This window comes from Molothrus ater, chromosome 14 (genome assembly GCF_012460135.2).
Source record: "Molothrus ater isolate BHLD 08-10-18 breed brown headed cowbird chromosome 14, BPBGC_Mater_1.1, whole genome shotgun sequence".
NCBI classification, from domain to species: domain Eukaryota; kingdom Metazoa; phylum Chordata; class Aves; order Passeriformes; family Icteridae; genus Molothrus; species Molothrus ater.
The window spans coordinates 1747243-1759683 of NC_050491.2; the positions used below are offsets into that span (position 1 = coordinate 1747243).

The following is a 12441-nucleotide window of genomic DNA, read 5'->3' on the forward strand; positions in this document are numbered from 1 at the left end:
CAGCCCGCGGTAAATCATTCTTTTAAATTTTCCCTTGGGAATTGCTGGGTGTTTCTTTCTGGGTGAAATTCATAGGGCGTTTCACCTTCCCAGCTCGGGAGGAGCAGATGTGCCAAGATACAGGGAAATGCTCTGTTTTCACAAAGGGTTTCTTTGCTGAGGAATTTCCCCTCAGAGTTCAGTGCCGGTGACTGTGGCAAGGACAACACCTGCATTTCCCATGCCACAGCTCTCCAGATTGCAACACTTGAGTGCAATTGATTTACACCACCTGGAACTGGAGATCTTCCTCCAGGCCGAGGTTATCATTTTAAAAGAAAAGTGACCCTGTCCCTTTTGTTTCAAGAAGTTCTGTCTCTGAGAGACTTTTTAACAAGGAGTTAACTGATTGCTGGTGGACTGGAGGTGGTGAGCGTGGTTGGAAAGCTGGCAGTGACACTCCTGATGTTCCAGCAGATCATTTTTCCACGCCACCGTCAGTCTGAACTACTGAGGGGTTTCAAGAAGGATCTGGTTTTTTGTCTGCACAAACCATAACAAAGGTATCAGCTGGCAGTTGATTAGCTCAGAATTTATCCTTCGCCATTCTGTTAAGCCCCAAAGCCGAGCCACTTCATATTTGCTTATCAGCTAAGTGAGCAGCCCAGCTGCCTGGAAAGTGCTGGAAAGCCTCTCCTTTCCAATAGGATTGCCTTGCTCCTGCTTAGGAGGGGGTTTGGAGCAGCTGGAGCAGGACACACAAGGTTTGAGCTCTTCTTCGTGTCCTGGGGCTCTTTAGTGCTCGATGACTGAGATAGCTGAGGCTGTCCCATTCCTGGAAGTGTCCAAGGCCAGGCTGGATGGAGCTGGATGGTGCAAGCTGGGATGGTTGGAGATGTCTCTGCCCATGGCAGGGATGGAACTGGATGGGCTTTAAGGTTCCAACCCAAACCATTCTGGGATTCTGTGACATTGTTTTCTTCCTTCTGCACAGAGTTCCACAGTTAGGGAGGGAAACAAAGCCTCCCTGGCCTCAGGGACAGACCCAGGTGCTTGACCTTCCCCTGCAGCTGCCTGGCCCTGTCACTGTCCCCTGACGGCCAAAGTGCAGCCCTCACCTCCTGCATGGGCTCTCATCTCAAAGCTGCAGCAGGGCAGCCCCACAAGCTGCTGCCACAGCAGAACCCCCACTCCAGGAGCTGAAATCACAGAATATTCCAGGTTGGAAGGGACCCCAAGGATCATGGAGTCCTCTTAAGTGAATGGCCAAACAGGGCTCAAAATCACAGTCTTGGCTTTATTAGCACCCTGCTCTGACCAACTGGGCCAATCCCAGTGGCTCCCACAGGTATCCACCCACAGGTATCCCCACCTGTTCAGGAGCTCTGATATTGCCGATGGAAACAGAGAAGGAAAAGCCCTTTCATAGGCAGACAACTCTCCAGGCTTGGGTATAAACTGGATAAAGCAGTGAGATAACACAAGTCACTGAGATAACACAAATCATTGAGATAATACAAATCACAGCCATCTGCTCTAGGACACTCCACTGGCTTAGCAAAGAGGAGAACCCATAAAATAAAAAACCTTTTCCTCTTTTTATTTTTTTAAACACAGTGAGATTGATGCCCAGGAGACCCTACAACCCTGAGTGATTAACAGTCACCACAGCTGAAGCCATCCTTTCCTTTTCCCAATCTTTATCACCCAGAAACTGCCTCTTGCTGCTGCTAAGTGCACGGTGATTTTAAGATACCATCAAGATTTCAAAGAGTGATGGTAGAAAGCCAGATTTATCTAGTTTGGCTTCCAATTCAGATTGTAGCTTATCTGGGATAGTTTATCTGCAGCCCCTGGTTGGACATGTGGCAATCAGGAGCAGGCTGCTATTAAAAATCAGTCAGGACTGAAATGCAGCTTCTGTCACATGCCCTGTAAATCCCTGCTTCCCTTCCCATCAGGGGGATCAGTAACACCATACCTGTCCTGTTGTCAGCTGGAAAAAGGTAGATTAATTTTAGGTCCCTTGGGAATCAGAAATTTGGTAGAGATGAGTCTTGGAGTTTTGAAAGATGGTGGGGAATGGGTTAAATAATCATATTTTTTTTCCTGAACAGGAAATATTTTTGAGACATTTTATTCTGTTTTGACTAAGATGCATCAATCATTTCACAGTTCAATATTTTCCTGCCTTTTAGGATTATTTCATATTTACTTAGCTGCCTTCTTTTGATTTATGTTACTTCTTAAACAAACACTGCTATTCTGAAATTCTTTCTAAAAATACTGGCAGAAATAATTTTAAATTCCGTGCTTCCATCTTCTCAGTCAAAATTTGATCCTGAATTGTGGATAGTTTGGTATCAGGAAGCTAATTTTTTCCCCAGCAAATTTCCTCTTGGCCTGTATCTTTATCCTATACCCTTTTCCATCCATTGTATACCCTCGTCCATCCCCTGTCATGTGGCACATTCCTTGACCTTCCTTTTCTCCACAGGACAAGAAATAATTGTGATTACAGTTCCCCTGACACCTTTTTGTGCTTTGTTGCCAGTAGACAAAAATCTACTTTCTCTGCTTTTTCCTATCACAAATAGCCCAATGGTCTCCTTTTAATTATCCAGTGTCTTCTTTTAAGTAGAATAAAAATATTGTCACTTTTGATACCTCCCAGTGTGGCTCAACTGGAGAGCAAGACTGCAGAGGGATTAAGCTGCAGGGATAAACACTAAACACATTTTCATAATGTGACTCAACAGGAGAATTTTGCATTTTTGGGAAAGTGCATGAGACACTGGAATGAGTATAAATATTTCCTATTTATTTTGGGGCTTGGACCAAACTACAAAGTTATGGTTCAAAGATCAGGTTTCTGAGCTCAAGGCTTGATTAGAACCAGGGCCTGCCTGACCAGAAAGTTCAGATGTGTATCTGAAACTTCCTAAATGTGGGGAGATTAGAGATCTAATGTTTTAATTCTAATTAATCTCTCTCACATAACGTTTCCTGCAATGCCCTTACACCAAAGCACAGCCAGAATAAACCAATGGTGTGGAAGAAAAGCTGGCATAAAAATCCAGCACTAAAAATTAGAGAAATCAGCCAGATTTTGGGTCTTTATCTGCCTTGGGCCCAGTGCTCATGCTCAGCCCCTTGTCCCAGGTCCACACACGACTCCCACATCTCTTACACAGTGCCCCAAGTGCCTTTTGTAAAACACCATCACCAGCTCACACACGGCCTGTCACACACACAGCTCCAACCAACACTTGCTCTCCTCCTGATGAAGCTCATGGTTCCTTTTGTCTGCCAAGGACAAAATTCCCAGTTCTCAGGGCTAAATGAAGCTTCAAACCCCACAAGAAGCAGCATGGCCACTCTGCTGTGTCCATCCCTGCCTTGGTGTGGTGGGAGTGAAACTGGGGTGGGTTGTGGAGCTCTAGCTCTGCACCAAGCTGATTCTCTGAGGGTTAATTCCAGCTGACAACCCTTGGGCATTTCCATGACATTCCTTAAGCAAAGGTTGTCATCAGTCAAGAAATGCATGTTGATATCCCCAGGTGAAGGACAGGAGGGCTCCCAAAGCCCAGAAGTATCTTGGCCTCCTGAGCTGGCAGTCCATGCAGTTTTCATGTGTCTGCACAGAAATGTGCCATTCTGGGCAATTTCTGGATGAACATGGAGCTAATGCAAGGAATTGGTCATTGGCTCTAACCCCTGTGTGACAGTGGCAGGATGTCACTGCATGTCCTCACCCCAGGGGAGCCTTTCTGGGCAGCTCAGTGCTCACATTGCTGTGCCCTTCCAGTGACTGAGCAGTTTTCCAAATCCATGTTCTGTTCCCTGCAGACTACAGGAATCCATTTGTGGAGATGCACCCAGAACACCCTGACATCATCTACATCACGGATGATAAGAAAACAGTGGTGATCCCCTGCCGGGTCACCTCGCCAGACATCAGACCCAGGCTCATCCAGGTAAGAGGTGGCTTCAGGGAAGCTCAGTTCAAGCTCTGGGCTGCCAATAAAATGGGGAAAACCAAAAAAATAGGTGTATGAAGCTGGGTAAATTACATAAATAATAGCAAAGACCCTGAAAATCCACAAACATTAACCTGTTCTTGCAGTGTGTGTTACTGTTGAACTGGGTAAAAGGATTTTTTTGGGGATTAGGCTGAGTTTAGCACATTTTTTTTTACATTGTGGCTTGGTGTTCCTCCATAAATTGGCAGAAGGTAGATGACAAAGCACTATTTTCCTTCAGAATTCTTTGCATAACACCTGGCTCTCTCTGAAAGCTTCTCTCTTTATACCTTGAACCTCCTTAGAACAATTGCCCATTTTTGCTTCATTTCATCAATTCAAACCAAGTTTCAGCCTTGGGAATAGATGGCTCCAGCATCCATTCTTTTGGCAGCAGTTCCACCTGAATGTCAAGGTTACAGCACAGTCTGTGCAGGCCAAGGCTGTTTGGGATAATAAAAATGGAAATTTAAGCTCTGGGCCCTGATCAGTCGATGGAGTCACTCATTTAAAGGGCTTCAGAACTTCACTCCAGAGTAGCCTGTCATGGAGTGAGGAACAGGACAGAAGTCTCCTGGCTCCAGTCCTGCATTTTACATCAGGAACTCCGTGCCCTTCCCTTCCCCTGCCAGCCTGACAGCTCAGGAAATCCTGGAGGGAACAGGAGCTCATCCTGTGCCCCTTTTCCAGCCTGTTCTGGAGGGACTGTGAGGGATGAGGCTGTTCTGGATGTGGCAGAGAGGGGTCAAGCACCTCTGCTCCTCGTGGCAGTTCCATGCCTCAGATGTCCCCTTCTCCTGGGAGGCAGCACATGGAATCATGGGGGACTGGGACCTGCTGGGACCCATGGCACGTTCCCAGTAGAGGTGCAGAGGGACAGCAGGGGCCTTATTGCTTTGGAGATCCCTATTTTTAATTTCATCAGCAGGGATTAAAGTAGGGAAAGAGGCTCCTCTCCAGCTATCATTTTAGGCTGGATAAGTGTTGCCACCCTACCTCCATGACTACAAAAATGAAACATCCCTCTCTGATTTGAGCCTGCTTCACCAAACTCATGGCTGGAGCAGTGCTGCAGACCCTGGCAGCATCAGGGTGGCCTTGGAATTCCCATTTCCACGTTTATTATTGATGAGCAGCCCTGCTCTTCCTGCTTCCCAGCTAAATTCCCAGTCATTTCTCCAAACACAAACTGCAGCCTGGCTGCTGGAATGAAACCTCCACCAAAATCTCTCCCACAAAAAGCTGTCCCCAGAAGATTTCCCCCTCCAAGGCTGAGCAGCTGGGGCTCAGGGCAGGGAGGCAGAGGTTGGGCACAGCTCCCAAAGGAGCTGGGAGCTGCTGGGATGTGGCACCTCAGGAAGCTCTGGGATCCAGCTGTGGATGGCACTGCTGGCTTGGCCCTGGCTGGGAATCCCACTGGTGCCTTCAGTGGCTGCCTAGAACAGAGGTAGACAGGATTAAGAGAATAAAGTGGGAATTTATTAAAAGCCTTCAATAGGTTCACCTTGGGCAGTCAGAAGCCTCCGAGGACACACCCAAGATGGACGATGGTCACGAGTTTTTCAGACAATTTCAAGTTTGGTCCATTTACATTTCAGGGGTTAATCCTCCAATTCCAGCTTCAGGCAGTGAGGTCATATTCCCCCAGTTTGCTCCCCTCCCAATTCACTTTTCTTGATACTTTTCAGGGCCTGAGGCAGTAGAGTGTCTGAATCTCAGGCCTAGAGGAACTGTTTTGTCTGACCAAAATGTGAAGACAGTTACTGACACTCTGGATGGAGTTTAGAGTTAGACACTGATGCAGGGTTTGAAGAATACAAAAGCTGAAGTCCTAAGGCAGCACCACAGCGCTGGGAGGAAGCAGGGCAGGACAGGGGAGGAGGTGAGCATGGGGGAGGAGAGGTGAGCCAGGCCATCAGACAAATTTAGAACATCCTCTCCTTCCAAATTTAATCTCCAGGAGACAACTGGGCAGGGAGGACAACACTTCAAAGGGAGGAAAGCCGCTGTGATTTCCTTCGAGCAGCATTGACGCTTTTTTGTTTGATTGTTTAAATAGGTATTTGTGAATATTTTATGAAGATGTTTAATCTGTGTGTGGTGTTGAAAAGGGCCTCCTGAGTAAGGTTATTTTTCCTTCCCCCTTCCCCCAGGCATTGGGGAGCAGAGCTGCCAAACCCTGAAGTTCAGCTTTATCACGTTTTATTATTCTTGTGGAAAATGGACTCTTGCCACTGTAAATTAAGTTCCTTATGTTACCATTATACTTTTAAATCATTGTACTCTCTTTAAACATGCTCAGAGAAAGGTACCTCTTGCTTATACTAAGCAGATCCTAGCTACCTCAATATATCACCTTTATTATTAACAAACTCATGTTTAAGACACACAGCTCAGGCTTTTAATTTTGCTTAATGTGATTTTAATTCGGGGCAAAAAGAGCTTTTTCAGTCATGTCAGATCTGTTTAGTCACTGATCTGGTTCAGTGTGCATTTGCCACTTCCAGCTTTGACCTTCACGAGTGCTAAAGCAGGATTATGCCTCAGGTTTCAGATCTCTTTCTGTAATTTTTCCTATTTTTCCTCATGGTTCTAAACAGAGATGCCACAGCTTGATAATTTCAAAAGCATTTACAAGAGATCCTTGTTTCCTACTGCTGTCAGAACAAATGCTGCTCCAAAAGACAGCGACTGCCTGGCTGTCCCCCCTTCCCCATGCAGCATCACCAGTTCCTCAGCCAGAATTCCTCTGGGTTTGGTCCATGCTGGAATTGTAACAATTGACCCAAACCAAGGCCAGCCTTGTCACTTGTGTGTCCAGAGCCCCAAGCTGCAAGCTGTGTGGAACAGGAGGATTGTTTAAACTGAATCCAATTTTAGCTGCCCTGCCAAACCAGAGTCCTGGCTGCTGGCAGACAAACAGGAGCTGCCCACAACAGGAATAGGAGCAAAACTGTTCCATCAGGGGTGAAATTCCTGCTTTCAGTCCCTTGGTTAGCTCCCAAAGCTGAAGCAAGGTCTCTCTGAAAAGGAAAACCTCCTCTTGCCTCACCTTTGAGCAGCCAGGATATGAGGAGGAGGAGGGAGAAGCAAATAAAGAGAATTATCATGAGGTAACTGCAGGCACACTGAGGTTTGCCCAAACTTTTCATTTTTGGGGCAGAAGTGATCTCAACTCTCCCAAAGAGCATCCTCAGTCCTAAAGAGGCTCCCTGTGTCCTGCCGGGAAAGCCAGAGCTTCCTGTGCTTCCATTCCCCCACCTGCAAACCCCTGAAACTCTCTGAGCATTTCAGGGACCTCTTTTAATTTCAAGTTGTTCTTTTGTACATTATAATCCAGGATTTTCAAAATTTTTGGAAAGTAAATTACATTCCCTCTAGCAAATACAGGATTTCCCTGTGTGTTAATAATAACAATAAACTGATTATTCCCCCCAACAAAAGCCAAGCTGCTCAACACTGGTGTTGTCCAAGGGTAGACAGAGGAGAGTTCATTCCCATTAAATGAATTTTTGCTCCAGTTTGTTTTCCACATTTGCCTTTTCTATTTTCACTTCTTCCTCATAAACAGAATTGAGAGGTTTTTTCAAGAATCTCACAACATTACAAGTATATATGAATTTAGACCCCAAATGCTTTAGTCCCTTTATTTCTGTAATTTACACTCCTAAGTCACCCAGGCTGCTTCCATGGCAATCCTTGGGGTGCTCTGAGAGTGTCTCCCCCCATTCTGTGGGACAATCTGGGGAGTGCCCACAGACCAGAGCTCATAGATAAGCACAGTCAGGTGAGTTAGTGAGCAATTCTGATTTTGGGAGAGTCTAACTTCATACATGTTTTAAAGTACAATGAGGAAAATGTGTGATAGCTCCACGTGGCACTGGGAGGAAACACCTGTGAAAAGATCACCCCACAAAATTCTTATAAGATGGGCATAAGGATTTCCAAAGAAGGGGTGAGGGAAATGAGTCCCACACATGAGATCTGGGAGCACTGGGACTCCTGAACTGGCTGCCCAAGTGTTGAGTTTCAGAGACACTCCTGCCTTAGGGAGGGCTTTCCTGTTTGCTCAGGCTGCTGCTGCTGCAGACCTGTGTGGACAGAGACCCCAAAGCCCTGGGGAAGGTCAAAGCCCTGCCCTGCCCCTAGGACAGAGCAATCCAAGGGGAATGGGATTCTTACTCCTTGTCTGTTCCCTTGCAGTACCCTTCTTCTGCAGAGATCAACTTCAAGAAGATGGTGTGGGACCCCAGGAGAGGCTTTGTCATCCCCTCCCACTCCTTCGTGCCCTCTGGGATCCTCACGTGCTCAGCCCACGTCAATGGCAGCGTCTTCAACTCCTACTACATGGCCCAGAGACTGGGTGAGTGCCTCAGTGCCACTGGCACCTCCTGGGTGTCCCTCCTTGCTCAGCCTCAGCTCTGTCTGATACATCTCCCTGGGCTGCATCTGTGGCAAGTCCAAGCTGGAATGCTAAAAGTAAACTCCTTCTTCCTTTTTTTTCTCCCTATTCAAGAGAACTTGGATTGGAGCCACTCTGGTTTTGAAAAATGACCAAGTGCTGAGGTGGTACAAAACAGGAGTGTTTTATTCAAACCCCACCAAGGCTTTGTTTGCTTGGATTGAGCTGTATTTACATTAAAACAACTGCTGGCTCAGGACAAAGCAAACAGCAGCTTTCTTTTTGCTTCTGGTCATTAACCACGTGTGATCATCGTATAAAAACCTCACTACACTGCTAAGTCACATCTTTGCTTTTTATAGATTTTCTCTGGGTGATTTACTACACCATTTCCCTTGGATTTACAGCTGAGCTTCATCTCATAATTAAAATCTGAATTTGAAGCAACTAAACATTAAATTTTTGAGTGCTGGGCATTTATATGAAACCAATTAGAATTTATTTTTCTTTTGTTTTCCATGTATGTTCTTTATCTCCTCATATATCTTCTATTTACTTGGACTTCATTCCCATTAGCTCATGGCATCTTTCTACACAATCAGCACTCAGCTTTGAACAACAGGCTTGTAAATTTGTGTGGCAGCCAAATAAAAGTCCTGTAAATCTCTCTCTTTCTCCTTTTTACTCCTTGTTGGAGTAATTTTTTATTAGAATCATGAATGCAAACCTACAAAATCTCTTAGGCCATCCCTCTGCACCTTAGGAAGGACCCAGGAAATCCCTTTCTGTCGAGTGTTACTGTCAGTGGCCAGGAGTGGTTTTGGTATTTGCACCAAAAACTGATGGAAGTTCAGAGCTGATGTATTTAAGGCACTGACAAATGTGTAAGAGCAAGACTTGGGGATCCCACTGGGGGATTTGAGGATCCCATTCAGGAAGGAAAGGGAGCTGGGCAGGAGAGGGCAGGAGAAACACATCTCATGTCCAGCAAAAGAGGATCCTCTCATTTTGAGTCCTTTGTCACCTTTGGAAACTCTTTTCTGTGGAGCTGATGAGAGGGTTGGAGCATGGCACATGCAAGGGCAGCCATTCCTGACTGTGTCCATGGGAGCAGGGATCCAGTGGTGGATCCCAAAGTGATGCAGGGAGTGCTGCTGCTCACAGCTTTGCCTCTTCCATTGCAGAGGGCAGAATACAGAACCTGGCTCTGAAGGCAAGTGCCAGAAAGCTGCTGGTTGGAGAAACTCTCAAGCTGGAGTGCAAAGCAGAGACCTTCATCAACGGGCGCATTGAGTTCATCTGGACGTGTCCCCGTGGCACAGTGAGTGCATGGAATGCCTGTACTCCCCCTCCTCCCAAAATTCACAGGGCTGAGAAAACCTAATTATTACTTATGCTGAAATTATCCAATCATTTATAAGCCTATCATTGATTGAACTTTGTGTTTGGATGAATCTAAAACTTCTCAGCCCTACTTGAACCTGCAGATTAAACTGCAAGCCTCACTAAATAAACCCTGGCAAGAAAAGCCAGGCATGTTTCCTTCTTTTTGGGAAGAAAAACTCCTTCATTCCTTCTGTCCTGGCTGTCTCACAGTGACAAGTCTCAAATGCAGGTTGTAAGCTGTCAGTCTCCTCATCTATTTTGGTATTTATGAAGTAGGAAAAAGCAAAGGAAAACACAGCTGAACCTGTGGAAATCATCCCCAAAGAATGAAATGTAAATTCTGAGTCATGAGCTTTCTGTGGATACAATACAAAAAGTGCCAAATTTGAAGTAGAAATAAGTAAGAGACTTAACATTTGAGGTACCAAACCCTCTCACTTCTTCTAAAAAAAACTCAAAAAACAGAGGGAGATCATTTCCCAAATCAGTTCATTTGTCTGAGATTCTATTCTTGGGTCTGTTTGGTGCTGATAATTAAAATAATTGGATTTCTTTCTTTTTAGTTCAGCAAAATACGCATTGTGAAGAAGCATCTAAGCTTTTTGGGAAGGTGTAAAATGTGATTCCTAAAAACTGATTAATTTTGATTTGTTTCCTTAAAAAAGAATGTCTGAGTTTGTTTCAGTGAGGAAACTACAGAAAATATAACAAGAATTTATAGAGGTCCAGGCACTACAGTGTTACTGAATGAATTTGGTTTCTTGAACCCCATATGGTGGAAAAGATTAGTTTTCCTATGAACTCTCCTTATATTTCTAACATTATAAATGTAAAACTTCTTGGCCAAATCTCTGGGATCAAAAATCCTATCGAAAGCGATAATGCTTTCTAAAATTCCCCAGGAATTTGCATTGGCACTTGGCTGTCATAATATATTATATTTCTGTCATAATAGATTTCTTTTAGAAAGCAGGAGGTTTTTAATACAGAAAAAATACTGACTGTGACCAACATAAATTTAAAAACCCTCAAAACCAAACCCTCGGAGCAGGCTCTGACCCTGCAGCAGTTTTACCCTGAGATTCTTGGGATTCAGTCCTGGAGAAGGACTGGGATGCATCCCCTTGTTTACCTGCCCAGAATTCAGTACAAAGTGCCACATTTCCACTCTGCTTCTCTCTCTTATTAGACTTGATAATGAAACTTCACACAAGAGCTCTTCCTGCTGATCTGCCTTTTATATTATTTATTTCAGTGATGGGGAGATGTGATGGTTTTGATACGAATCACTGCTTTCCTTTACTGGCAGCCTTGGAAAGGGTGATCACAATAATCCAGTTTACTCTGCTTTCTGACCCTGTTTTTTGTGACTCCCAGCACCCCCACCCCAGGAGAACAATGGACCAGAGTGATGTGGTGTACAAAGCTGGCAGCAGCCTGATAATTGAAAATGTCACCATGGAAGATGGGGGCCTATACATCTGCAGGACATTCAATGCCACCAGGCTGGAGGCCAATGTCACTGTCACCGTGTATGGTGAGTGCTGCAGCCAAACCAGGATGGACCAGGAACCAGCAGTGCTCAGCTTAGAGGATGATGCCAGGCTGGAAAATCTGTTGATTGAAATGGCACTAGGGAGAAAGTCAACCATTAATCATCTAAAACCTCTAATTTGTCAATGAGAGTCAGCTCCCATGTCTTCAAACAAATTCAAGAGATACATTTAGATGGGATATTGGGAAGGAATCCCTCCCTGGGAGGGTGGGCAGGCCCTGGCACAGGGTGCCCAGGGCAGCTGTGGCTGCCCCTGGATCCCTGGAAGTGTCCCAGGCCAGGTTGGAGCAGCCTGGGACAGTGGGAGGTGTCCCTGCCATGGCAGGGGTGGCACTGAATGGGCTTTAAGGCTCCTCCCAACCCAAACCATTCTGGGATTCTGTGATGTCTGAGGGAGCTGAACTGTTTGAAAAAGCTGGCACCAAGTGTGCTTGCTGAGGCTCTGGAAAATCCATCCTGTGGGCTCCACATGGGCAAGAGATGCCCCAGGCACTCCCCACAGCAATCCAGGGGCAATGCAAGTGCATATCCTCTGCTTTCCATGTGAATTCCTTCATGTGGGAACAGCCCTTCCTGGCTGAGGCTGGGCTGCACAGGGGAGCTGAGGGAACAGCCAGATCCATTTGGTTCTGTGCAGGTCTGTATTGGAAAAAATCCCACGTGAGAACAGAGCAATCCCAGGTGTGAGCTCTGTGCTGTGGCAGAGCTGCCATTCCAAGTCTCCCTGCTCATTTCTCTCCCCAGAAAAACCCTACATCACGGTCTCACACAAGAAAGGGCCTTACTACGAGATTACCTCAGGACACAAGTCCCTGAAGCTGGCTGCCAAGGTGGACGCCTTTCCTCGGCCCACTGTCACCTGGTGAGTGCCCCAGCAACAGCAGGAATGCCGGGGCTCCTTTAGGAATCCCGTCTGGAACAGATCACCACCATTCCTCACCCACCACACAGGTCAGGGATGGGAGCTGGGAGTGCTCAGAGAGCTCAGCTGAGGAGCTGTGGCTCTGCTCTGGGCTCCTGAGCTCTGGGAGGCTGGGCCAGCCACCCCTCATTCCCAGGAATTATTATCACTGCTTTAATTGAAGGGATGGGACCAC

General features: G+C 46.1%; 1 protein-coding gene across 1 annotated transcript in view; it reads left to right on the forward strand.

The window, feature by feature from the left end:
* LOC118698642 (vascular endothelial growth factor receptor kdr-like) overlaps positions 1–12441 on the forward strand; it is a 129718-nt gene that overhangs the window by 46473 nt on the left and 70804 nt on the right. The window contains exons 4-8 of the mRNA XM_036402101.2: positions 3829–3956; positions 8205–8364; positions 9588–9724; positions 11167–11326; positions 12089–12206. Coding sequence (XP_036257994.1) covers positions 3829–3956; positions 8205–8364; positions 9588–9724; positions 11167–11326; positions 12089–12206 — 703 coding nt within the window. The remainder of the gene's footprint in view (positions 1–3828; positions 3957–8204; positions 8365–9587; positions 9725–11166; positions 11327–12088; positions 12207–12441) is intronic.